Source organism: Monodelphis domestica, chromosome 3, assembly GCF_027887165.1.
Source record: "Monodelphis domestica isolate mMonDom1 chromosome 3, mMonDom1.pri, whole genome shotgun sequence".
NCBI classification, from domain to species: Eukaryota; Metazoa; Chordata; class Mammalia; order Didelphimorphia; family Didelphidae; genus Monodelphis; species Monodelphis domestica.
In genome coordinates, this window is record NC_077229.1 from 26678816 (window position 1) to 26705602 (window position 26787).

Here is a 26787-nt window from a genome sequence, read left to right on the forward strand (position 1 = left end):
GACGCAGGTCTGAGCTCGCCAGTCTCTCTAGTGTTGGGAACATTCCTGCTTTCAAACAGGCCAGCATATTGCTTAGAATGCTGCCTTCTGATGTATAGGATTCTTTTAACACACACTAGACATCCCAGGAGCAAGAACACAGGCCTTCAAGCCAATCCGGCCTCCGCCAGCAGCGACGGCCCACACAGAGGGCCCGGCAGCCCTTTGCACTCTCTACGGCCGATGGGCGGCTCTGAGAGAGGCCTTCCCGGGGCCTCTGAATTGAAGAGCCTCCCATGGGCAGCTGCCACCGGGCCGCCGTGTGCGCAGACCTCGAGGACGCGGCATGGGCGAGGACCAAGCTTAGTGAAGTTTCCGCAGACACGGTCCAGAAGAGAAGCGACTTTCTAAACCATTGCTGGAGTCTGTTGGCACTTGGCACTTGGCTACTGAGAAGGGACCCGGAAGGAGCTTCTCAGAGCAGAGAGGAAACAAGCCACAGGTAAGTAAGCAGGAAGAACACTCCGGGCCTGGCCCAGCCACCGGAGCTGTGGCTCCGCGAATAGACCAGGACAGCCTGCTGTACAGAATCCGTTTGCTTATGCCTCGGCAGGGCATTTTGCAAAGGAAGTGGGCGTAGGCAAGTGTGGACGTAGGCATGTGAGCATTTCTTACCCCACTTCCCCTGGGGACACCCACTTCTCATCACTGTAACGCCTGCTCATAAAAACCGCGCCCAATTCTACAGAGGCGGTTTCTTCCTCCCAGGAAGCCGTCCCTCCCGCAGACACGTTCGAAGGGCCAGGTAGAAGGAAGAATGAGAATCCCGGGCTTGGGAGGCTCCTCATTTCTGGAACAGACACCCGACCATCCAAAGGACCGAGAAGAGCTACTTAGAAGAGTGCGTACCGAGCCCCGCAGTGGCTCCCAGCGGGCACGGCCACCGGAGCGTCTGGGTTCAAAGATCTGTTAAAAGTGCAATTTGCCCTGAATTTGAAGAGAAATGCCTTTGAGCTCATCGTCAACCATTCCAAAAATCCATTCTAAAATGGCACCAATCGCTAATGGACACAACAGAATCCTGGATTCTGCTCCTTCTAGCCCCCTCCCTCACAGGTCCCAGGAAAGCCAGGGGCTCCTACGGGGCGAGGACAACAAACGAGGCCAAGCGGCAGCGTCCAGGCTGTCAGGAAGTATCTACAACTTTAACCCGAACAAGAGTCGGGCTTCTGAGGCGCGCGGGAAGATCACGAGGTTGTGGCAGGGAGGGGGATGGAGCACAGGATCAAACCAGCAGCACCAGACCACGTCTGGCCACCCCAAGGGTCGTCCAGCGCCGGAGGCTGGAGCCGAAGCGTGGGGGCGCAGGAGGGACCCCTCCCGCTCGGGGTTCAGTGTGAACCAAAATCAAGTGCGGAGCGAACAGAAAACAAGGCTTCCTTCCTTCGGCAGCTGACAAGGAGGGCCATTTCCAACACCGCGGGGGTGAGGAGCAGCCGCCGCGGGGAGCACGTCCTGCCCACTGGTGAGAACGCGTCCGCCTCCTCCTCCGTCCTCCCGGCCGCTCTGCCCAGGCCTGCCCTCGCTGCGCCCTCTACGTCCACCCGGCACCTGCCTGCCCTGCGTGGGGGTTGGGGACACAGTACTTTGTGGAGCTCATCAAGGGGAGGGAGTGACAGTGTCTCCGAAGCGCCCATCGCCATTAAAGGCCGTTGCTATTCCTGTGGCTGAGAGGAGGCTTCGAGAGCTCGACGACGGCCGGCCGCGGCTTGTTGAGGAACTTGGGAGCCCGCCGTAACAACCTCTGAGCCTCTGTAAAGGTCTCTATCAACTCTTTTTTCCAATGCACATACTCAGGGTCACTCTGGAGGAGAGAGAAAACGTCGAGGTGGTTATTCATTGACCCGCTGCACTTAGATAGTCCCATTTTGACACATTTCTAATATACTGTGAACCCTGGAACCCATGAAATGGAATGACCACCCAAGGGCTCTCCTTACAGCTGCAGACTCGGCCCAGGATTCCTAGAGGCCTTCCGAGAGCTCCTGGCAGAAATCTACAAAACAAGATGGTGCCCTCCACCATGAAGCTGGATGGGAGCAGCAGACGATGGTCCTTCAATATCCCCCCAAGGGCCACCCTGAGGACTCCCTGCACCCAACCCGACTGCCCACAAAGCCTTCCTAGCTGATGGTGGGGTGGATCTGCCGAGACCCTCTGCACATACAAGGCCCTTTCAAGAATCCAAGGTCAGGCCCAGGTAACAGAAGATGAACCCTAGCTCTGTCACTTACTGTGGGGCAAGAGGTAGCACCGCCGTGTACAGAGTACCAGCCCTGAAGTCACAAAGACTCCTCTTCCTGAGTTCAAATTGGGGTCAGACACTTCCTAGCTGTGTGACCCTGGACAAGTCACTGAACCCCACTAGCCTCAGTTTCCTCATCTGTAAAAGGAGCTGGCCAACCTCTCCAGGATCTTTGCCAAGAAAAGCCAAAATGGGGTCACGAAGAGAAGGACATGACTGTCCAACAACCACCAGAACCATCACCAGCACCAAAAGTATTATATGTAAGATGGGTGGGAAACCATGGCCCAAATCACATGGAAAGGGAAGGCATGGGGGGGGGGGGGGGGCTGCAATCTGTCCCAATTGGAAGAAGCACCACATTGATGAGATCATGGTTACATTCAAGGAATGGAATCATATGATTAAGAACATTTTCTTCCTATAAAATGCCTCACTGTCAGGACAATGGTCATGGCTTCTAAAAGGTTATGCCCACAAAGGACAAATTAGGGAAGGGGCTACCGAGCCAGGAAACCACAGAGTAAGGCCCAAAAGATGGACTGTGAGCCCAACAAGGTGAGCTGCAGCTCAGGAAGTCGAGCCTCACCAGGCTGCGAGCTCCGGGAGGACAGGGACCATCGTGGCCTCTCCTTGTATCCCCAATGCTCAGCACAATGTCTGGCACACAGAAGATGCTTAACAAATGTCTGTGGCCTGGCTATTGTATCCACATCAATAATCCCAGAGTGTTGGAAAAGGGAAACGCCACCACCATTTATCTTTCTCTCACAAAAGTGCCCAGAAGGGGCCGAGATGCCAGGAACAAGAGCCACCATTTCAAGGGAGAGGAACAGCATTGGCTGTTAGAAATGCCCACCATGTACTCCGTCAATTAAAAATGTCTGTGATCTCCAAGCCCTCAAATCCTGCCAAGAATGACTGGCACTTTCATAGCACATCAAGGAATGCCAAGCATTGGTAGCCATCATCTCACTGGATCCACATAACAACCCCAGGGAGGGAGGTGCCATTATTGCCCCAATTTACAGATAAGAAAACAAAGGTTCAGAAAAGGGTATGGGCTTGCCAAGGATCACATAGAGGGATCAGTGTCTGAAGCTAGATTTGAACTCAGGTCCAGCTTTTTCCTCTACTGGGCCATAGCATAAAGCCTCAGAGGAAGGTGGGAGGAAGAGGAGGAGGAGGAGGATCTCACCTCTTCCTTGGACCACATTCTCCTAAGTGCTTTGCTTTCAGAAGAAAGAGCCTAGCACAGAAGCCAAAGCAGTCAGGAGAGCATCCACACAGCAGTTCCTTTTCTAGGCCCACTCCAGAGTGCCCCAGGGGTTCAGAATGACTCACCTCACATTGTAGGACCAATTGTTTTCCTCCTTTTACCCTCAGCAAAATGCACTTCTTGTCTTTAATCTGAGTTTCTTCCACGGACACAACCTGCTCCATGGTCACTAGGTTTTGCTATTGAAAAAAGAAAAAGTCTTTCAAATTTCCAGCTGTTGAAGTCAGCCGTCAAGATACATTCTAAACATGGAGCTGGCTTTGAAAAAAGGTAAAAGAAAATGGCCATTTCTGGCTTTGGAGCGGGGCTTATGGGCTAAAGGTGAAGACAATAGCTACAAAGAAATAGAAGCAAGAGTCAAAAACTGTTTGAAACACCGCAAAAAAAAAAAAGGCATTCTAGGCAAAGGAACCAAGTTATCCCCTCAATGAAATCCGCATTTCTTTGGGACCATTCACAAGCCCCCGCCCCCATTCCCAGGCACTTACAAATTGGTGCTATCAGCCCAGTTGGAGGGACACTCCAGGGCTCCCAGGGAGGGAGGCCCTGTCTGACCCAAGGAGAGCAGGCGGAGTGAACAAAGCTAATGATAAGGTTCTGGGAAGGAAGAGGCAGCCCAGAATACAAGGATGAGGGTCAAAGCACAAGGACAATGGCATGGGCACAGATGATGTCCTCCAGAGCCTGCCGCACGCTGGGCCGGGCTATAGCATTGGGAATCGGGCCGAATGCTATAAGATCCCCGTCCCCCGTCACCTTACCAGTTTATGTTTTTTGGAATAAATACTCCAGGAGTCCTAAATGAAAAACAACACCAGCATAAGCTACCCTGCGCTTTCAGAAGGGAATCCACCTGTGAACAAGAATGCCAGGGTCCTGGAGAACGTCATGCTCTGGAGCTTCCCCTTTGGAAGACTCTCATGGCAACACATGCTTCAAAAGGCCGCTTCCAGCCCGTCTCTAGGACGCAGAAGGCCTGCGGAGCCCCATCCAGGTAGACCGGCGGAGAATTGAGGTTCAGGTACTAAGTGCTCCACACGCTCTGGGAGAGCTCCATGGGGTCAGCCCCCAGCTAGGAGTAATCAGCGACCTCCGGGGGGAAATCAGAGCTGGCCCCCATGGCCTCAGAGCTTCGGGAGGGCCTGGAGGTCTCTGCGCTGCTCCTCCCTCTGCATTCCATCCTCTACTCAGCTTCCAAAAGGATCTCCTCAAGGGCAAGTCTGGCCAGGTCTCTGCCCCCCCCCCCAATATACCCCCCATCACTTCCAGGATCAAACACAAGATCCTCTTTGACAGGAAAGGCCTTGAGCTAGTCCCGCCCGTCTTCCAGGCCTCTTGTATGGCCCCTCGCATGCTGGGCCTGTGTTCTGGCCTGATCCCTGTCCTGCTGGGGAGCTTTCCTGGCCACTGCCCCTGTCCTCACCCGCCGATCCGAGAGCTATTTGCACCTTTTCATCCCCATTCCAGTGTGAGCTCCTTCTGGGGAGGGACGCTCGCTCTCTTAAGTAAGCCTCCTTGGGCGCAGGGAAGTGGAGGCCCCCAGCACACCGAGAGAATTCAGTGCTGGCTCACAGTCTCTCCTCCCCAAATTCTAGCCTTAGGGCACCAGCTTTTCAATATGCTCACTGAAGTCATCCACCTCCCCAGGGCCTCCACTTCCGCACCCACCAGACAGCCAGAGCCCTCCATCCCGCCATCTCCCACAGATGCATTACTTCCATGTTCATGAACTCCAAAATGTTCTATCTGCTCTCAATCTGGAATCATTCTGCCTCTCCCTCTGCCACCCATGAGACCCATAACTGTCTTCCAACCTCCTCAGGAGCTTGAAGTCCTTCCCTTCTGTCTTGGAATCAATAGCTGTGTATTGGCTCCAAGGCAGAAGAGCACTAAGGGGTAGGCAATGCGGGTTAAGTGACTTGCCCAGGGCCACCCAGACAGGCAGTGTCTGCTCCCTCTTTCCCAGGCTGGACTGTCTTCCCTTTCTGACCTTGACATTCCAGCTCTTATTGGCTCTCCTTTCTTCTTCTCACACCACTCTCTACCACCAGCCCAATTTCTCTACGTGCCAAGCAGACTCCTCTGCCTACACAAGGGATCCCTTTCCAGGCCAGCTTTAGCCTTCTTCCTATATGCCCTCTGCATGCTGCTTTGCCTGGTTCTAACTTCCCCCCATGCTGCTGAGCCTCAAATCTCAATGGGCCTCCCTTCCCTCAGCTTCTTCTCCCCTCTCATCAGAGGCTGGAGGCTGGGAGACCAACCCCATCTCATGCCTTCCTTTAGAGAGGACACAAACTGGCCTCAGCTCACTCCACTCTGCATCTGCCACCCTGACAGGTTCTGCCTCCATAGGGTGAGATGGCCCTGGCCCAGAGAGCCTTGGTGTCCTGTCCCTCACCCACATCCAGCTCATTTGGTGTAGTATCTCCCCTTCTCGTGTCCCCTGCTTTTCTTCTTACTCAGGGCATCCCCAGGACTCAGCACAGTGCCAGGCACAGAGTAAACCCTTAATAGACGTTGATCAGATTGGATTATCCAGCAGAGTGCCTCCTCTCTCATTAACCTTCGATCTCTCCTTCCCTCCTACCTACAAGCACACCCACATCTCCTCATCAGCTCCATCTGTCCCTTCTAGATGCCTTGAGAAGACGATACACAAGGACCCCCACTTCCTCCTCCCGTGATCTCTTCCTAACTCTGTATGTAGTCTGGCTTCTGGCCTCAACATTGCACTGAAACTCTTCTCTCCAAAGTTACCAATTATCGATTGATCTCTCTCTCAACTCCTGTCTTACACCTGATACTAGGTATTGGTTCAAAGGCAGAAGAGTGGTGAGAGTTAAGCAATGGGGGTTAAGTGACTTACCCAGGGTCACCTGGCTAGGAAGGGTCTGAGGTCAAATTTGAGCCCAGGCTCTCCCATCTCTAGGCCTGGAGCTGGCCTGGAGCTCTATCCACTGGGCTGTCTAGCTGCCCTTCCAATGATCTCTTAATTGCCAAGTCTAGTGGCCATTTCTCTGCTCATTCTCTTCAGCCCCTCTCTAGCCTTTAACGTTGCCGATTGCCCTGCCTGTGGTGCTCTCTTCTCTCTAGGGTGCATGGGCACTGCTCTGCCCTGGTTCTACTCACGACTTCTCAGAGGCCGTGCCCGTAAAGCACGGCTCCCCTCCCAGGCTCTATCAGGGCCCCCTTTCTCCTCACCTCACCAGCTCCCACGGATTCCTGATCATCTGCAGTCTGACTGTTCTCCCCTCCTCTTACAAGGCAAACGACACTTCAGAGGCCGCAGGCCTCTCCCTGCTCTCAGACTGGGCGACCCACAGACAATGGTGGACTCGTCACCTTTGCCCCCTTTCTTCCTCGACTGAGGGCGCTGCTGAGGGCACCAGACGCCCCCCGGCCTCACGGCAGAGGCGCCATCTTTGACCCCTTCCTCTTTTTTACTCCTCATATCCAATCTACTGCTCAGTTCTGTGGATTCTTCCTGTGTCGGGCCTCTTCTCCGCTCTGTCCTGCCCCTGTCCTGTGCGGGCCCTCCTCCCCTCCCCGCCCCAGACGACTGCAGGAGCTGCCCGGGCTCTGCCTGCTTCAGCCTCTTCCCTACTCCAGTCCATCCTCCATTCAGTCACCAAAGCTGGCCATGTACGTCTATATTCAAGAACCGGAATGGCTCCCTATGGCCTCCAGGACCCATATAAAATTGTTTGGCATTCGAAGCCCTTCATGAGCTGGCCTCTTCCTATAGCTTTCTAGGCTTCTTGCACCTCCTTCCCCCCACATACATCTCTAGCCTTACCACTCCCTCTCCTGCGTGCATCCTCCCGGGCAGTCCCTCAGGCCTGGAATGCTCTCTCCAAGAAGTCTCTCCCAACCCCCCTTCAAGGCTTCCCTCTGCTCGTTATTTCCAACTTATCTCCTACCTTGTTTGCACATGGCCGTCGGATGTTTTCTGCCCAAACAAGACCACGAGCTCCAGGAGCACAGAGACTGCTGTTGGGGCTTTTATGTTTCTGGGATGTTTGGGGGTTTTCTATGAGAGACTATAGGGGGTCCCGCCTCTCTGTGTCTCTCCAGCACTTGGGGCAGAGCCTGGCACACAGTAGGAACTTTATAAACGCTTACTCACTTGCTTTCCTCTGTCTCACGTTGCAGAGGAGGGACCTGAGGTCCAAAGATTCCAACCAAGTTTGCTTGTTACCCCTGTGGACCCTTGTGGGGACTACCTTAAGCTTTCTAGGCCTCAGGTTTGCCACCTTCAGTTGCCAGAACCTGCCCAGAGTACCCTGACACTATCCCCTTCTCTCCAGGCATCTGACCGCCAGCTGAGCTCAGGCCCTTGTTGTCTCCCCTGGACTGCTCTGACACCCTCATCGGTGTTCTTCCCATTTCCAGCCTCTCCCATCTCCTACGTAGCTGATAAAATCATCTGACACTGCCATCCCTGGGCTCCCAAACTCTCCCTGGCTCCCTAGTGGGTCAATACCTCTACAGAACCAGCTTTCCAGCAGCAGCAGAGCAGCAGCTTACTCTTGCTGGCTCACTTCTCGCCTCTCCCCTGGACTCTCTCTGGTCCTACCAAACGGACATCCCTTCGGTTACCCAACCCCAGGCTTCCAGTTCCACCTCCCTCCTGCACCTCAGCCTCTCGCGATCTGGAACGTCCTTGACGCCTTGGCTCAGGCCGCCCGTTCTGCCCCCTCCAGAAGGGCAGGGCCTGCCGCCTTCCTGAGATGCACCTGTATTCATTTACTCATCTCGGGCCCTGGGCCAGCAGAGCAGGAGATCTGAGGGTGGGCAGGATTTTCATCCTCCGCTTTTGTATTCCCTGTGTCTGGCCCAGCACATCTGCATGGAGGAGGTGCTCAATGAATGCCTGATGAGTTGAATTAAGTTAAAGTATTGTAATAAACCTAGAATTATTGTGCAAATGTGAATTGTCACCATTATTAAAAAGTCAACTCCAATTCAGAAGAGCATGGCAGAGTGGTGAGGGGGCTGGCCCTGGCATCCATGAGTCCCAGGTTCGAGTTCTGCTTCTGACACACTCGGGCTCTGGGGGCCCTTTCCCCACTGCCCCCCACCCAGGCCCCAGAGGTCCCTCTGAATTTTCAGAGGAGCTTCTTCACCTGAGAGGTACCCAGGGCCATGAACTACAGGCCCAGGCCTCAGCCCTGAATCCCAATGACTTATTTGGAAAAGTCCCTTAGGAAACCTAAATTACCTGCATTCTAGAGTCACGAGAGCCAAATTATTCCTCGCTGCTAAAATATTTTAAATCTGAAATGTTCCAAACATAGGGGAAAGAGCTTGGCTTAGGGAAGAACCTTGAAAAATGGATAGAAGTACCCTCAAGAGCAGGCAAAGAATCCTTTTAAAAATCTCTGTCCCTGAGGCAGTACCTGCTGACCAGTGAGACCTGATCACCACATTTAACTTAGCTGTTGGGAGCAGGTAGGTGGCTCGGTGGATAGAGAGCCAAGACTGGAGACCCACCAGAGGACCTGGGTTCAAATATGGTCTCAGACACTTTCTGACTATGTGACCCTGGGCAAGTCATTTACTTAGCTCTTACCTCTCTTCTGCCTGAAAACCAATACACAGTACTGATTCTGAGATGGAATGTAAGAGTTTAAAAAGAAAAAATTAGCTGCTGAAATAATGGTTCAAGAGAAGCCTTGGCACTGAACACTGAAGTCACCTTTAGGCTTGGGGAACATATATTGGGCATTAAGTTCCAATCAATTCTCAAGAGCAGTTATTCATTAAATAGTAATCTCACAGCCTCGAAGCCATTAACATCTAAAAATACACACCTCACTCCCATTAAATTGCTATTGAGGGAGTGATTTAGTTGGACCATAAAAGAAATAGGACAATCTGAAATTATATTCACTCAGAAAGAAATGCTGATGGCTGAATCAGGACCTGGGAGAGGTAATGAACTATTTTGGTCCTCAATTTGTTTATGTAATCATTTGATCAAGAAAACCACTTTGTCAATGCCCGAAATAGGCCCTTCTAGCTCTCAATCTGTGACCCTGTCTCCTCCCCATGATGTCCTGGGCTCCTTGGAGGCAACAGCAGTGGCTTCATCTATCTTCTCTGCCCTACCCTTCCAGGTCTAATATAGCTCTTTGGTCTGCTGACTTATTGAAAAGGACGGTTGATTGATTTTATTTCTAAGTAGGTTAATTAAAAATGACTTAAAACATGGGTATGCATCCATGTACGTTTTCAGGTCAGGCCCACACACAGAACCACAAATGAACGCTTCCTGAAGTCCATCTCTGCCATTCTGGCCTTTGGAAAACAATGGCTAGCGCTTCCTTTTGACTTACCCGAGATTCTCCCTCTCCCCTCCACTCCAGTCTGTTTGGAAAGAGGTAAAAGTAACGACGTTGCCACTGCGTCAAAAATGGGTTGCCCAGCTTCAACATGTATCCATGTAAAATACAGTCTTTCCCTAAAGCATAATCTGCGAAGACAGAAGATACAAGTAAATCAGAGAAGCCGGGTGGGGGAAGTTACTTACACAGCAAGAAATGTTGTCGTTTTTCTTGCAAAACTGCAATTCCATAAAATTAAACTGATTTTGCAAAATCAAAAGGATTCTATATCGATCAATAGGCATTTAATAAGTCCCTACTATGTGTAAGCCATCTTACCAAGGACCAAGGATACAAAGATTAACAGAATAATTCTTGCCCTCAAGGAAATCATATTCTATAAAGGGCGACACGATGCGTGCCTCTGAGCATATACAAAATCTATGTGTATTGCCAAATATTTTTAAATTGCTCCGGATTCTGATCAAATTCTAAGGAATTTATTACTCCAGAAAATAAAAACACTTCACCGAGAATACGAAACAAAACTTATTTCTCCTCCACCCTCAACTGAACTCCTTGAAAAAGCTCTTCCCACGAGCTGCTTTTCCTGTCCTTTCACTGTCTTCTGAACTCTCCAGTCTGGCTTCCAGCCTCATCATCTCATATACCAAAGCGCACTCTCCTCCGATGACTTCTGAGCCCTCTTTGCCATCTCCAATGGCATTTCTTAATCCTCGCCCTCCTTGACCTCTCTGTAGCTTTTGTCCCCATCATCGTCCTCCTGCTGGATCTTGGATCCTCTCTGAGTGTGTGCCTCTGCCTTGCCCTGGTTCTTCTTGCACTTCTGCTCCCTCAGCCTCTTTGGCTGGGTTCTCCTATGCAGACAGCATGCCCATTCACCATGGCTGTACCCGAAGCTCTACCTTGGGCAGCCCTCTACGCTCCCACATCCGGCAAAATGCCCCTCCAACCCAGCCACCCTTGTCTTTCTCCTAACTCCAGTTCTGGATCACTGACTGCCTACTGAGCATCTCAGACCCGACACAGCCAACGTCCTTCTTGTTCCTGCCTCTTCCACTCAGAACTACTGCAGGTGCCACCATTCTTCCTGCCCAAGGCCGATTCCTGGGCTCCCATTCTAGCCCATAAATTGCCCACCCTGGTGGTTCCACATCTGCTCTGGTTCTCCTTTTCTCTCTCTACATCGTCCCAATTCTGATGCAAACTCTCATGCCTCTTCCCTCCACTATTGCTCAGATTTCTTCCCTCTTCAATCCATTTCCAAAGTGATGTCAGGACACCTCGCCCCCCACCCTCCAGTGCCTCCCTAGTACCCTTTGGATCAAATAGAACCTCCTGCTTGCTACTGAAGCTCTTCACAAGTCAGTCTCAAACTGCCTTTTCCAGCTCCTCTCTCCTACCAGTTCTCCTACCAGTCCTCCTCCTGTTCCCACAAAAAAAGAGCTTCGGGCTGCTCCTGCCCCCGGCCTCTGTCCTGGCTCCCTCCCACTCCTGGACACCAGAGTCTCTTTCAGAGCTCAGCTCAGCTCAGCCTCGCCTTCCGCAGAAGGCCTCCCCCCTCGGGTCCCTCTTACATAAGTTGTCTATCCACCCCCCCCCATGCCAGCTCCTTGAGGCCAGGCTCTCCTTTGTCAGGGAGGAGTGCAGAGCTCCCACAAGTAACCTCACAGTCTTCTAGAGCACAGAAGTCACACACTGCCTGGGGGCTCTCCCCGTTGTTATCGTTCCCTCATTTCAGTCACATCCAACTCTACTGAAAAAATGTGGGGCTTTCTTGGAAAGGATATTGGGGTAGTTTGGCATTTCCTTTACCATTTTATAGATGAGGAAACTGAGGCAAACAGGACTTGCCCAGGGTCACACAGCTAGGAAATACCTGAGGCTGGATCTGAATTTACAAAGCTGAGTTCTCGCTGCCCACCCCAGGGAGGTCTGAGCCAAAGTAAAATGTAATTGGGAAATAGCAAATGAAACCAAAGAAACGGAGCAGAACATGAATAATGGGGTCACTGCTGCCCCAGGCAGGGAAGATGCCCACCTCATGCCGGGAGCTTCCTGGCCCCAGCCCTCTCCTCGAGGCCCAGGGGAGTCCCCAGATACTGTGTGCAGGTGTAAACACAAGGCAGAATAAGAGCCCACATGAAGCCTCCTCTCAGGCAGCCTCCCACCAGGGCCCGCTCCTGGTGACTCATCTCTGGGCAGAGGGCAGAGGGGCCGGGAAGCCTCCTGCGGCTCGCCCCTGCTTGGGGAGGCGGGGAGGCGGCGGCGGCCCCAGGACTCCGCTCACGTCCTGCCTCGAGCCCAGGATTCTTGTATCGCTGCCCCCATCCAGGGAACCCCACCCCTCTGCTGACCGGCCCCCAGTGCCAGCGCCGCCAAGCAAGATCACTGAGACGGGAACCTTCCAGCACAACCACCCACTGAAGGGTCTTACGTTTGAGCCCGGGGGAGCGCTGGACTTGGAAGAATCAAGGCCCAATTCCACCTCAGACACTAGCAGGGCACATCGGACAAGTCATTTCACGGTGCCTGCCTCAGTCTCTTCAACCGTAAGATGGGGATCCTGGCAGCACCCACCTCCCAGGTGGTGCGAGGATCCAATGAGGCAATACATTTACAGTACTTAATATAGTGCCGGACACAGAGCAGGCCCTTCATAAACGCTGGCCAAAATCCTCAAGAATCCCATAAACGGGGCGTGATGCGCGTCTAGAGGATGGGCTGCAGCATATGAGGCGAAGGCGCTCTAGCGAGCACCTGCACTTAGAATGGATACTGTGTGTTGACTCCAAGGCAGAAGAGCAGGGAGGGCCAGGCACTGGGGGTTAAGGGACTTGCCCAGGGTCACCCAGCTGGGAAGGGTCCGAGGCCACCTTTGCCCCCTCCACCCAGGCCATCCTCTGCATTTTACAGTTGAAAAAACAAAGGCAAAGGAAAGCAAAGGAGATGCTGGGGGCATCTGAGGGAGGTACGAGGGCGGGGATGGAGGGCTCAGAGGAAGAAGTGGGGAGGGGCCCGGGCTACAGCCAAGCCTCGCTGGGGTCCTGCATGAGGTGGCCGGGGGGCAGCGGGGGAGGGGACTGGAGCCCATTCGGGGAGCCCCCCAAAGAGGTTTCCGAACTGGAGTGGCCCGCCCGAGGCTGCACACTGAGGAAATGCCCCAGCGGCCATGTGACTAGGGCTCAGGAAGAGCGAGGCAGTGCCAGGCGCCCATGCAGAGTCCTCATGAGAGGCAATGAGGTCTGAGAGTCAGCAGCTGGCCCAACAGAATCAGAGAAAAGCTCTGCAAAGGCAGATGGTCTCAGGGCAAGGAAAGCCGGGCCCGCAGGAGTCCTCGGAGACTGAATTCGGGAGATAAAGGACGCCCCAAGAACGGGGGCCGCTTTACCTTCTTCATGGCCGAGCTGCTTGTTCTTCGCCCGTTTCCTGGCCTCGATCTTATCGGTCTCGGCATTGACGGCATCATAGACGGTCTCGGCCACCTCTTGCTGCCAGCGTTCGGATATTACCAAAGGGAAGTTCTTGTAAAGCTCCTGATCACAGTCAAGCAGCTAATTGTGTAGAGACAAAAGCAAGGGAGACACTTGATGATCCCGTGCGCCAAAGGACCGTGACCTATCCCAGCTCCCCCGGCCTTCTCTGTGAATACTCATGCTGGGAAAACGCCTCCAGAGGATGTCACAGTGAAATCACCACTAATGGAGGCCATCATTGGCCAAAAGCACTAATTAACGGAAACGTGCCAATGGGACAACTTTTACACCCAAGAATCAAAGCAAGAAAAGAATTCGCTACTCATAGGAATAGTTTATTCAGATGGGGATGCAACCTTGGGGCAGTGCCAGCTCCTGCAAAGCTGGTGGGAAAGAAAGAACACTCCACTTAGAGGCAGGACACTTGGATAGGTATCGCTGACGTGCCACTCACCACCTGTACACGCTGCAGTGGGTCATGCATTCACCCTCTCTGGGCCTCAGTTACCTTAGTCTGCAAACTGAGAGTTTGGGGCTAGAGAAACCCTGGATGACATCTTGGTGTCTCTGGTATGCTCTGACAGTTCTATAGCCTAGCGCTGGCCATGAGACTTGTTTTGTCTGAAGGCTAGTCCCGATGAAGGCTAGAAAGGGAATTATATTGGCTAAAAAACTCTCTCAACGAGGGCTGACTTCAGTTACCCGGAACACTGAATTCCACAGAAATGCAAAGATCCAAATGCTCCAGTTAGCCATATTTAAATACAGTTTTTCTAACATATAATGAAAGAATCAAATCAGCTGGTTAAGTCAACAAAACATTCCCATGGGTCTAACAGCCGCCCCTGGACCCAGTTCTGCCCCTCATAGTTCTCCACTTGGCATATGTGTGACTTTCTCATGGTAGCCATATGTTCTATGAATGCATGCTGGAAGCCCTCCATGCTGCTGTCAAGGGTTCAATGAGCCACTGTGTCCAAAGGAATTCATTACGTGAGGGTTCATCCTCTAGGAGGGGTGGCTAGGTGGCACAGCAGAGAGAGTACAGGGCCTCAAGTCAGGAAGATTCATTCTCTTGAGTTCAAATCTGGCCACAGAGACTTCCTAACTGTGTGACCCTGGGCAAGTCACTTCACCCTGCTGGATTCAGTTCCTCATCTATCAAATGAACTGGAGAAGGAAATGGGAAACTATTCTAGGATCTTTGCCAAGAAAATCCCCAAATAGGGTCACAAAGAGCCAGACAAGACTGAAATGACTGAATGACAGTCCTCTAGGAATGAGCCTCTTCTAACTCACTTGGGCTACACAGACCAGGGTGCAAAGGAAGGTGCTGCCTTTGAAAAGCAGGTGACGACACGAGAAGGGAGCCACTTGCCAATGATGAGAGGGGACCCAAAGTGGGCTACTGCCTCCAGTGGAAGTGGAGTCATCCCATCTCCCTGGAAGTCATCAAGCAGAGGCAGAAGAGGCCTCTGGGAATTCCTATTTGTGTGGACATTCTGCCAGAGGCCCAGAAAGCTCTTTGAGCTCAGAAGCTGGATGATCAATGGCCCTTCCTCAGAGAAGAGATCATTGCACTGCCCTGCCAGATTTCCACTTAAACCTTTCAAAGTTTGGGAGCATCTGCCAGAGCTCACACTTCACTGGCTCAGCCTTCAAGAATCTAAAGCAACTCCTCAGAAGGAGTGGCATACAAAGTTCCAAATTTAATTTGTAAAATCAGTCAAATTTCTCTTCTAGAATTCTGAGGAGAAACCACTCTCTCTCCATCAATGCAAATCCCCAATTATCTCTGAGAGGTTATGGCTCAAAGTTCTCTGGGACCACTGAGAGCTCAGTAGGTGTCAAGTGGTAAATCTGAAACCAGGTCTTCTTGACTTCCAGACCAGCTGTCACTTGCCACTTTGCCATCTTGCCTCTTCTTCCAAAGACTGCTCAAAACTCTTCATTTCACTATCTATCTTGAGTTTTGAGCAATAAAAAAAAATTCAAAGAATATGAAGACCATTGGAGAGAAAATAATGTAAGCAACAAGAATACAAAATCCTATTTAAAAAACCATGAAGAACCTTCTACTTATGAAGCACTGGGGATATAAAGTGAACATAACACAGTTTTTGTATTGAAGAAGCTTCCATTCCCTGATGCAGCATGATGTCGTGGACAGGGCACTTGGAGTCAGGAAGACTTGAGTTCAAATTCTATACTGGACATTTACTAGTTGCATGACCCTGCCAAAGTCCCTTCACCTCTCTTCACCTTGATTTTCCCATCTGTAAAATAAGGGTTTTGGACTCAAGCGATGTCCCTTTCAGTTCTAAATCTATGATCCTACTAAAGAAGATACAGCAGATGCGGAGAAATGTGATATCAGGAAGGACTTGATGGGGGCAATGGATGTAGAGAACACTGGGGAAGTTGGTACAGACTCTCTGATTGGGCTTCAGGCTCTAGGCTAGGGAAGAAGAATGGAATTGCAGATAGGGATGGAGATGGAAGTCTGAAACTTAAGAGAGAAAACAGGACTCCAAATACTGCTTTGGGAATCAGGGAATCTCAGATCTAGAAGGAGCCTCGGAGTCCATCTCCTCCAAAGAATGTCTCAACAAGCATTCCCTCTACAATGCTACTAGCCAGTGGTCATTCAGTCTTCTCTTGAAGACTTCTAGTGAATGAACTCCCACTCTACTCTGAGGCAGCTTTCACGATTGGTAAGGATTTTGTTTGTTATTTCAAATCCATTTTTATCTCAGTGTGACTGACTCCTAATTCTGCTCTCTGAGGCCAAGTCAAGTCTATTTTTCCTTCTGAATGACAGTCTTTCAAAGAATTGAAGCCTCTTCACTCTCGTGTTCCTCAGAGCTTTCACTCCTCCATGCTAATGCTCTCACATCCTTCGACCATCCCTCACCTAGTCCAAGTCAAGGTTGGCTATCTCCCCCCTAGATGTTCTTGAGCCAATCCAAGGGCTTTTTAAAGCCTGTAGAACCTAAAACTGAACGCAGTACTCTAGATTTGTTCTGACCAAGACAGTGCAGAGAGATGAGCTCTTTTGGAGATCTGCACATTGAGCCTTTCTCAATTCAGCTGAAGTTTCCATTCATTTTCTTGAGTTCTATTTCCTACTGCCTCAGATCTTTTTTCAGTCAAATTTCCAATTCTGTACTCAATCAAGCCCATTCATAGGACACAAATGTAAACCTTTATATTTCTATTACATTTTATCTCATTAGATTTTCATTTCAGTGACATTTTTGAAGTATCATCCAGATGCCTGGCCATATCCTGGGCAATGGAGACACGAACAAAAAGATGAAACTGTCCCTGCCCTCCAGAGGCTAATATTAAACTGGGGAGAGGAATGGTAGAGAGCATGGATAAGATATCTATCAGAAAAAGTCAATACAAAATCTATAAAAAATAAATACAGTGCAATTTTAGGGTAGAGGGGAGTACTAATGCTTGGAGAAATCGGGAAAGGGTTCTCTGGGGAGCTGGCTCCAGAATTGAGCCTACAAGAACATTCTGGGTGAAGAGAGAAGGCAATTTAGGTACAGGAAATAGCCCATACAAAAGTATATTGAGGGAAGATGGACCACGATATACAGCAAACACAAAGGAGTCCCAGAATCTCTCGGGCCCCAGGAAGAGGTTCAGTCATGGATGAATTCTGCTGAGATCTTTTGGAATCTTGACTCAGTCCTCTAGTGCTGTGTACATTACCCTGCCCAGCTTTGTGCAAGATGCAACTTTAATAAATGTGCTGGCTAAACTTTTCTCCAAAAACGGTCAAACAGTGGGGGGCCTCACAAGAGACAGAGCATTGGCAGGCGCCTTGACAGGAAAAGATAGTTTGGATAAAAGGCATCCCTTTTGTGGTTCTACAGACAGGAATTACATTCTCCAGCCAGTGAAATTACATGGAATACCTACTCAGCCAGAGCCCTGATTCTAACAGTCCAGGTACCTAATGACCAATTGTGGAAAACCTGAGCAGCTTGGGGTCCTTAGTGACTCTAAGCTTATGTTGGCACACCTATGGCACATGTGCTAGAGGGGGGTTGCTCCTCTCCCCCTCTCCATGAGTGCCTGAGGACATTCTCACCTCACCTGCTCCTCCATCCAGCAGCCCAATGGGAGTACTTCCTCTCTCCCCTGTCTGGGGTAAGGGGGAAGCTCACATGCAGTGTGAGGGTTGCAGTTTGGGCACTCAGTCTCTAAAAGTTTTGCCATCATTTCTCTAGGCTGTATCACTAAGGGCAGATGTAAATGGGTTTCAGAGAAATGAATGTCCCTAAATGACTTTAAGGAAAACTCCATCCCAATGAGACTAGGATCCTTCCAGCATCTCAGACTGTTGCTCCCACAGTGGGAACTCCCTGATTTAATTGTCTTCTGTCCCTTTTAATAAATTTATTTTTGCCACCACATAGAGTTTCTTCTTGTTTTGGTGCTCCCATAATTCAAACTTGGGCTCTCTGAAGTCAACAAATCCCTGAGGGGGCACTCTCTCTACTGGGGATCCCCCTCATCTGACACTGAATCATTAATGACTATTTAGAGTGTCAAGTTGCCATCTTCACTATAGAAAAAGCATAAGAAGTTCTGTCTAATGCTTTGTTAAAATATGGACATGGGCACAGGGGTATGCATTTTTTCACACCTTTGAAAATCTTAAGAACTCTGACTAATGCAGTGACCATCCAGGGTTCCAGAAAAAAAATGATAGTAAAGCAAGCTAACCTGGCTCCTGACATAAAGGGAAGGGACTCGGTCAAGATGAGGAAGGAGACTCAGCTGTGGACATGGCTAACATGGGAATTTATTGTACATAACCAACTATGCATAACTGGCAGAGGGGTTTTTAATGGGGGGAGGGGACAGAGAGGTAAAAAGAAAAGAAAATGAATGTAATTGAACAAATTAAAAATTCAATCAGCAGGCATAAGGTAGATGTAGCCAAATGGAAGCCTGGCTGATAGCTTTTCCTCATGGAGGCAAATAAAGGAATTGATGCCTTTTGTTTCATGAGAACAGAGAAGTAATAAGAAACTTCAAGGAACACTTGGTCATCTCTGTTTGCAGTGCTCCTAGTAAGCATCAGTCAAAAGGGTGACATAAAAACAACTGAAGTTTAAACCCCAATGCTTCTATCATAGATAACAAGTAGGAAATACTTCCTGTAAATTCTATCCAAAACTTGACAAGATCCTCCAAAACAATCACCATTTTCATCAGTGCTGCACAACTTAATACCAAAGCCAACATGAGAAATGTTACTATTGAAATTAAGAAATGAAATAAGACCAAGGTCTGCAGGCAAGTCAGAAGTTTCACCCCATATATCAGAGGATCAAAGACTTAGAGCTGGAAGGGAACTAAATTTTAGGTCATCAACTTCAAAATCCTCATTTTACATCTGAGGAAATGGAGGCTAGACAGGCTAAGTGACTGGTTCAGTCATAAACATTCCTTCAAGAAGAGAATCAGAGTGAATATCAACATAAAAGCTGTAATGATTCAGTGGAAAGAGCACTGAGTTTGGACTCGAGAGGACCCAGGTTCAAATCCCAACTTCACTATTTACTACCTGTGTGATCTTGAGCCAGTCACTGAACCCTCATGGGGAAAAAGAAGGAGCCAGACTTCAGCAATCCTCTGCAGAGCAAAGCCTCCAGTCCTATGATCACAATAAATTAAACTGCCAATATCTTAACTGAGAGGAAATAACTGATTGCTCTATGGATGTGGCAGGAATCAGACATCTTGCCACACAATCAGTCACTAAACTTTCATTAAATACCTTTGAGCCAGGCACTGTGCTAAGAACCAGGGATAAACAGAGAGACAAAGGACCGTCCCTATTAGGTCATTGATTAGCTAGAACAAAGGTCAAAAAGCATCACCAAGTTAGAATAATAAAATTTTTGAAGACAGTTAACTTATTCCAACCAAACCTATTCAAACAGGTTAAAGGTTTCACTAGAAGGGAATAAATAACAGAAAAGACACTGGTTTTGTGAGAATTTATATTTCATATACTGTAATTAATTCCTATATCAAGGCCTGTATATTGAAGAGGATTCTTGTGCCAGGCACAGATACCATCCAAACAACAGGTTTTTACATTTTCTTTGTTCTTGGGAAGTCCCATAAATGTCTTCCCATTTAATAGATTTTAGTTAATAAATGAAGGGGACATGGGTTCCTTTCCTGTTGGGATGGAAACTAGAAGGCCATTTGGAATTATGTCCACAAGGCTTTAAAAGAATGAACTGGAATGACCTCCAGGAAGTGAAGCAGAGCGAAAGGAACAGAACCAGGAGGACATTGTACACAGAGACGGATACACTGTGGCACAATTGAATGTAATGGGCTTCTCTACTAGCAGCAATGCCAGGACAATTCTGAGGGACTCATGAGAAAGAACACTATCCATATCCAGAGGAAGAACCGTGGGAGCAGAAAGACAAGAAAAACATAAGATTTATCACTTGTTTGTATGGGCATATGATTTGGGGTTTTGGTTTTAAAAGATTATTATAAAAATGAATAATATGGAAATGGGATTTGAGTAATAATATATGTATAACCCAGTGAATTTGCTTCTCAGCTCTGGGAGAGGGGAGGGAAGAGAGATGGAAGACAACAAGAATCATGTAACCAAGGAAAAAAAGATCATATGTAAATAAATAAACATATAGAGATGGAAAGAGGTGGATATCTAGATGGACCACCTCTTAATTAGTTATTTACCATTAGAGAAGTCTTGGGATGTTCAAGGGAGGGGCTGAATTATGAGCTCCTAAAACTCTGCTTATTGAACTGTTAACCAAGCTTCAGGGTCTCTAGTCACAGAGAGAAGGCCAATGACCTATTGGATATGGTGCTGGCCTGATGAACTTCCCATTATACCACACCGTCTCTCACAATGATTTACATGCAAGAAGTGGTATAAAAAGACATCAACTAGGAAATAAGGGAGAGATAAGAAATGGGCAGTAGCCAAGGGTTGCCGTACTGGGACAGTCTCAGAATGAAAGCTCCTCAATAGAGGCTTTCTTGAAGAAAGGAACAAGAATGGGACAGGCTGAAATGCCCTAGGCAGGTAGGGATCTGCAAACCATGTCCATGAGATGATGGAGCTATCCAAGTGCTGAACTACAATCATATTAAGAACTCCACATGCCCAGAAAACAACACTGAGATAGCAAATTGATTTGGGCCATTCTCCCTGCCCTTTGGAAGCTGTAGCCCAGCAATGGTAAGAGATTGCTGATAATCTTGGAGAAAGCAATTTCAGTTGCATAGTGAAGCTGGAAAGCCATGTTACAAAGGAATGCAAAATTAAAGACCAGAGGAAGGAAAAGCACTGAGTATCAATGGTCCTGCCTAAGAGTTCGCTGTGAAAGAAAGGTGAGCTAGAGGATGATAATCTGATCATCACATAGTAGAGTCAAGTAATTTCCTTTTAAGGACTGATGATTTTTTGCTATCAACTAACAAAATTTTCTAAGAAAAGTTAACAAATGCTATTTTCTCTTATGACTCATTATCTGGAATAATATCTACAATAATATGAAAGTGTAAATAATCCAGAATATATTGAAAATGGTGATTATTTAGCTAGTGGCTGACAACCTCAAAATGATTCAGAGCAATGTACTATGTACTCAATCTAACTCAGCCTGAGAAAACTAAACATCAAAGAGAACTCTAATAACTGAGACCTTATTTATAATAATAATTTATGGCTCATATCTGCCTGGGTTTTATTGTCTTGTAAACACTTGAGGTTTTATTTCAACTAACTATAATTCAACTTAAGAGTAATTAGACCATTTTAAATTTCATCAAAAATAAATATGTACTATGTCTATTAGAATTATTTCCCAGGGGAGTTAGGTGGCACAATGGAGAGTGCCAGGCCCAGAGCTAGGAGGACCTGCATTCAAATGTGACTCCAGGCAAGTCACTTAACCCAAATAGCCTCTCCCTTGCCCTTCTATCGTAGAACTGATAGATACTCAGACAGAAAGTAAGGGTTATAAACAAACAAAAAGAGAACAATTTCCCAATTCGAGACTAACTTCTTCAAGAATCTTGGTAATGACAGTAAGACATATTTTACTGGAGTTTAAAACAACAAATGTAATTCATTTCCAACTAAGTGAGAGCACAAATAAGTCACACATTTAAGTACCTTGATGCCTTTGGTGTCCTCTTCATCAAATGAGCCAATATCAAAGGCGTCTGCTGCATTTACCTCACCTCGGGGAGGGATCAGTGGTGGAGGATACTGGGAATTCAGAGCAGGGCAGGACAATGAATAAACTGTGTTTTCTGGTACATTAATTTTATTGGGGCATGGGGGGGGTCTTGGTGGCAACAAAGAGGGATGTATTTCAGGATAAGACCTATTATATAGTATATCACTCAAGTTTAAAACAATCACATTGTACCTTCTTTTCCTTATATTTCTCTTGTTCTGATAAGTACAGAAAAAAAAATCTTACTTTTCAGAGAATTCAAGGAAAAATGAAAAATAAAAAAAGATTTTAAAAGTCTTGACTTGAAAAAATATTACTGGCTATCTAAGATTGCCAATTCCTTCAAGAAGATTTTATTTCCAGAATGATATCTATTCCAGAACTGAAGGGAAACACAATGCAATTGCTACACATGCCATAAAGTTTGACCACTACCTAATTTAGGAGCCTTCATTTTATGGAATCTAGCAGAATTTTCAAGCACAAAACTCTTTTTAACTTAGTCCTAAGTAAATTACAGTTTAAACAACCGTGCTTCCAAGATCTCTCTCACAGGTCATTATGGAGGAGTTAAAAAAGGCACCAGAACTGGTGTGAGGAGACTGAGTTTTAAGCCATTGGTTCTGATGTTACTGGCTACAGAAATACTGGCAAATCACTAAATCTATGACTCAGTTTCCTCATCTGTAAAGTAAGCACAAAAATATTTTGCACTACATACCCTTACCATATCGTTGTAAAGAAAGCATTTTATTAACCTGATAGTACTATGTAAATGCCATTATTTTTATCAGAATGTTATAAACCTAAATTCCCTTCTTTTGTCCTACGGGAAACAAAGTATTTCTTGAACTGGCAAACTGCATGAAGGCTTTGTTGCAGCCTTCGTGAAGCTCACAAAAGCAAGAATTACTGTTATCCAAATTAAAAATGATTTTAGAAGCCAATATTACATGGCAATGTGTTGGACAAAAGAAAAAAAATCAATTAATTCTGCATGATTTCTGGGGCTTTGTTGCAGCCCTCATGAAGCTCACAAAAAGCAAGGATTATTGTTATCCACATTAAAAATGATTTTAGAAGCCAATATTACATGGCGATGTGCTGGACAAAAGAAAAAAGTCAATTAAAAGATATATTTATCCTATATGTACTGAAATGGTTACACACACAAATCTTTCTCTCAACATACCAACTGAAGCACTTCCTTCAACAACTTAAAAGGGAAGACATTTCCATTTCAATTTTATGCCTATTTTAGACTATTTAGAAAATATTTGGGGGGCAGCTGGGTAGCTCAGTGGATTAAGAGCCAGTCCTAGAGACGGGAGGTCCTAGGTTCAAATCTGGCCTCAGCCACTTCCCAGCTGTGTGACCCTGGGCGAGTCACTTGACCCCCATTGCCTAGCCCTTACCACTCTTCTGCCTTGGAGGCAATACACAGTATTGACTCCAAGACGGAAGGTAAGGGTTAAAAAAAAAAAAAGAAAATATTTGATAAAAAAAGTTGAGGGGGTTTTTTTTGCTTATTTTACATTGCTACTTTTAATTAAATTCAGTATTCTCTTAATAATTGAATTTCCATTGTATTGCAATCTGCCCTGTTGGAAGTAACTTCTAAAACAATGAAAGCACCAATCTCCTTGAGTGTTGGGAGTAATTCAATCGGAAAGACTGCAGGTGGCCTAAGAATCTGAAGAAAAGCTCTAGAGAAATGGAAGCAAACAAAGAGGAGGGAACAGGAAACAATGAGCTGGGAAGGAGGAGGCTGGACTAGGTACTTTCCAAAACTCCATCAAGCTATGAGTCTGTGGTTGGGGCCATTGCAAGAGAAACGAGTAGCGGGATGGGGCTTTACAGTGGGTGGCTACCTTCTGTAAGTAGACATGCTGCCAGTCGACTCCTTTGAAAAATATGTGGCTTTTTACTTCCTCTGCACTAGAGAAAAAACAAATAGTATTAATGATAACAGACATGCCAGTCAGAATGAAATTAGCAGAACCCCAAACAACATCGATAATAATCATGACAAACATAAATAAAAAGATGGCTGAAAGGAAGCCACCCAGGGAAGCCTCACAAAACCAGGCCTGGCTTTGGAGATAACGCAGGGCGCTTCTCTCCTCGACCCAGGAGACACAGGACGTGGGGGACTGACTCCCAGAGGAGGGGGCCCAGTTGGACAAGGCTGTTCTATTGATGCCTTTGCTCTAGTCTTCGTTGTTGCCCTTGTTGAAACTGCTATAAGAGAAGGTTCAATCTGGGGGCTGGGGAGAGGATTTCCAGAAATGACCGAAACGAACAAACAAAGCCATCCATTGCTTATTTTAAAAACATGCATTTGTAAATAGAAAAGAAATTTCCTAAATGACTGATTGCACTAAACAACAGAAGAGCATGCTGGGACTCCTGGACTTGAAAGACAGTTGCATGGGCAGAGATGAGCAAAGGAGTACGCAGGTGCCCATAGTTGGAATCTCTGCCAGACGTCGGGGAGCTGTTAGGAGATGAAGCTCGCCTTGTCATCTGTGAAAGAGGGCATCAGCAGCAGTCTGAGGGATGGTGGAGATTTGATGAGGAGAGGAGAGAAGAAGTCGTTTTGCTACTTGTGGAATGAATGGCAGACTTGTGCTGGGCAGAATATAAGATGTGCATCTCTACTGGCTCTGGTAGAAGGAATCACTTATGGGCAGCATGGACAGAGCCCAGAAGGCCTGGGGACATCTGGCAGGAGAAGCCTTCTAGCAGAGGAGTCTCAGGTCACATGAAGGCCAGCACTTCTGGGATGCCTGAGCACACGGTGTTTGGGAGGACCTTTGGGACTGGGCTCTGAAGGGAAGATGGTTGAGAGGTTGAAGACTCAGTTTCAAGGTATTGTCATCTTGGTCTGGGCAGGGCCTCATCTCATTGTCAGTTATGGTACAGGCAGCAAGCCTTCCCTCTTAGATAAGGTTGGATTCAGGGGGTAGGACTGAGGGGAGAGGACAGCAGACAGCAACTGTCTAAGGGCATTGAGTTCAAAGAAAAGTCTTGATGCAAAGATGGAAGCTGATAAAAAGCAGCAAACTTCATTAGACTTGAAGAAGCCAATTTAGTTGGCTGGCAAGGAGCTGCTACAGGCTGAAAAGGCTCTGGCAGAGGAGCCAGAGAAAGAAAAGAAAGAAGAGAAGCCAAGATGCCTACTTAGAAGCTGGAGCAGGAGAGGACATGAAATGAAGAAGGCCTGATGACATAAGCAAAACAGATAATTTGGGTCCCTCTCCCCCAAATCAGGTGATATACAGGTGTCAGTAGTCAATAAACAGTAAATGCCTACTCTGTGCTAGGCACTGTGCCAAGCACTGGTGGAAGATCACGGCCCATCCCCTCCTGGGGATACCAGTTACCCATGACGTCCCCTGGGGAGAAGTAGGAACAAAGAGAGAAAGAAAAGAGGAGATGCCAGGATGAGACGCTGGGATAGCCTGACTAGAAGAGCAGTGATGTTAGCCACCTCAAGCTAGTATAATGCTGCTTTGCTAGCTCTGCTCCTCTCTCTTAGAACCTCCTACCTCGTCCCCTGCCCCATTCTCACAGTTAGCCTCACACTTGACTAAGAAGATAAAGGTCATTCTCCAGAAGCTCTCTCTTCTTGCTCCTTTAGCCTATGAGAAAGAGGGGGCCCTTTTCCAGGCCACGGTCAGCCCTCTATGTGTGCTCTTGATGCTGATCCTCCCCATCTTCTTCGGAAGATTGCACCCACAACTATCACTCCCTCTCAGATCTTTCATCCCTTCCTCCGTACTGATGTCCAAATCCATGCCAAAACTTTTTTTTTGTAAAAACCCTCCCTAGCCCTAACCATGGCCACCAGCCATCACTTCCACCACTCCTCTCAAAAGTCCTTTGTGTATACTCAGCAGCCCCACTCTTTCTTCTTCTTTTCTTTTCTTTTTTGGAACCCTTACCTTCCATCTCAGAATCCTAGAGACAGTTCCCCCTCAAATACCCCAAATTGAATTTATTTCTTTTCTTCTTTCTCTCAAACCTCCTCTGAACTTCCCTATTTCTACTGTGGGTGTGCAATCTCAGAGGCATGTGCATTCATATTTTCATCATCTCTTGCCCTTCCTTTCTTGTCTCTCCTTTCTCCTCTCTGTTTCCATTAGTCTCTGTCTCTCTCTGTCTCTGTTTCTCTTCCTCTCTGTGTCTCTCTCTCCTTCCCTCTCCCTCCCTGTCTCTCTCTTGGTTTGGAACCCTGTGCTAGGCTCACAGCTAGCTCATTGAATTACTCTCCACCTCACAAAGTTGGAGGGAGGAAATAACTGTTGAAATCAGATCTATTTGTGCTTAATTATAGAATGGAAAGTGCCCAACACAAGCCAAGACGTCCTAGGTCACCATTCCAAAGATCTACGGTCTTTCACAACCACAGCATAGGCAGGACAGAGTAGGGAAAGCCAGCACTGAATAAAACCAACTTTATGGAACCCCAGGTCAAAGCAGGAGATGTGGAGGGACAAATAAAATGGTTCTAATTTCTCACTAGAAGCTAGAAACATGCAGACAAGAAGACACAGAGAAAGGAGAGCCTACCCATTTCCCAGGCAGCCAAGTCGCTGGCTAACATCTCTTTGTAGCAATCCTTCCAAAAGGGATTTTAATTCAGGGGAAAATGCATCTGGAAGTTCCACATTCTATGGGCAAAAGGTAATGTGATAAATGGAGGTAAGGCACGAGCACTGTAAAGTAAAGGCCACTGCTAAATGCATTAAAGGATAAGCATATTAGTGACCATTTAGGTAGCTATGTACTCTATATTTATTTGAAGGAAATCCAGTTATCAGTAGGTTATTATAAATTTCAGAATCTGTAAACAGGGCAAGAGGCAAGTCAGTAGGGTCCCGATGCCCACTCCGGGCCTCTCCATCTCTCTGCTCTCTACTTAAACGGCTTTCATCTGAACCTTTAGTTTCTGACCCTCCTCCCACCATTCTATTCACTAAGCCTTCATGACTGGGTACCAGGTCCATTTCTGTCTAACTGGATCTCAAAACTCCACTCCAGAACTCCCTTTTTATTCATTCCTGCCCTTCTGGAGTCCAGCTCCACGTGGAGTAACATGAGCTCTCCTCCCCTTGGTGCCCTT

At 47.7% G+C, this 26787-nt stretch overlaps 1 protein-coding gene across 6 annotated transcripts in view; it reads right to left on the reverse strand.

Annotated features, from left to right (window-relative positions):
• Positions 1-26787, reverse strand: part of GRK3 (G protein-coupled receptor kinase 3) — a 182237-nt gene that overhangs the window by 7188 nt on the left and 148262 nt on the right. For 5 of the 6 annotated variants that reach the window (XM_056821573.1, XM_001362084.3, XM_056821574.1 and 2 more), the window contains 7 exons: positions 26235-26335; positions 23531-23597; positions 21593-21688; positions 13302-13464; positions 9902-10038; positions 3629-3742; positions 1-1843 (listed from right to left, as the gene is read on the reverse strand). The exon at positions 1-1843 is cut by the window's left edge and continues 7188 nt beyond it. In XM_056821573.1, the coding sequence (XP_056677551.1) occupies positions 1682-1843; positions 3629-3742; positions 9902-10038; positions 13302-13464; positions 21593-21688; positions 23531-23597; positions 26235-26335 (840 nt within the window). In that variant the 3' untranslated portion in view covers positions 1-1681. The other variant, XM_016432457.2, reaches the window with a different exon arrangement.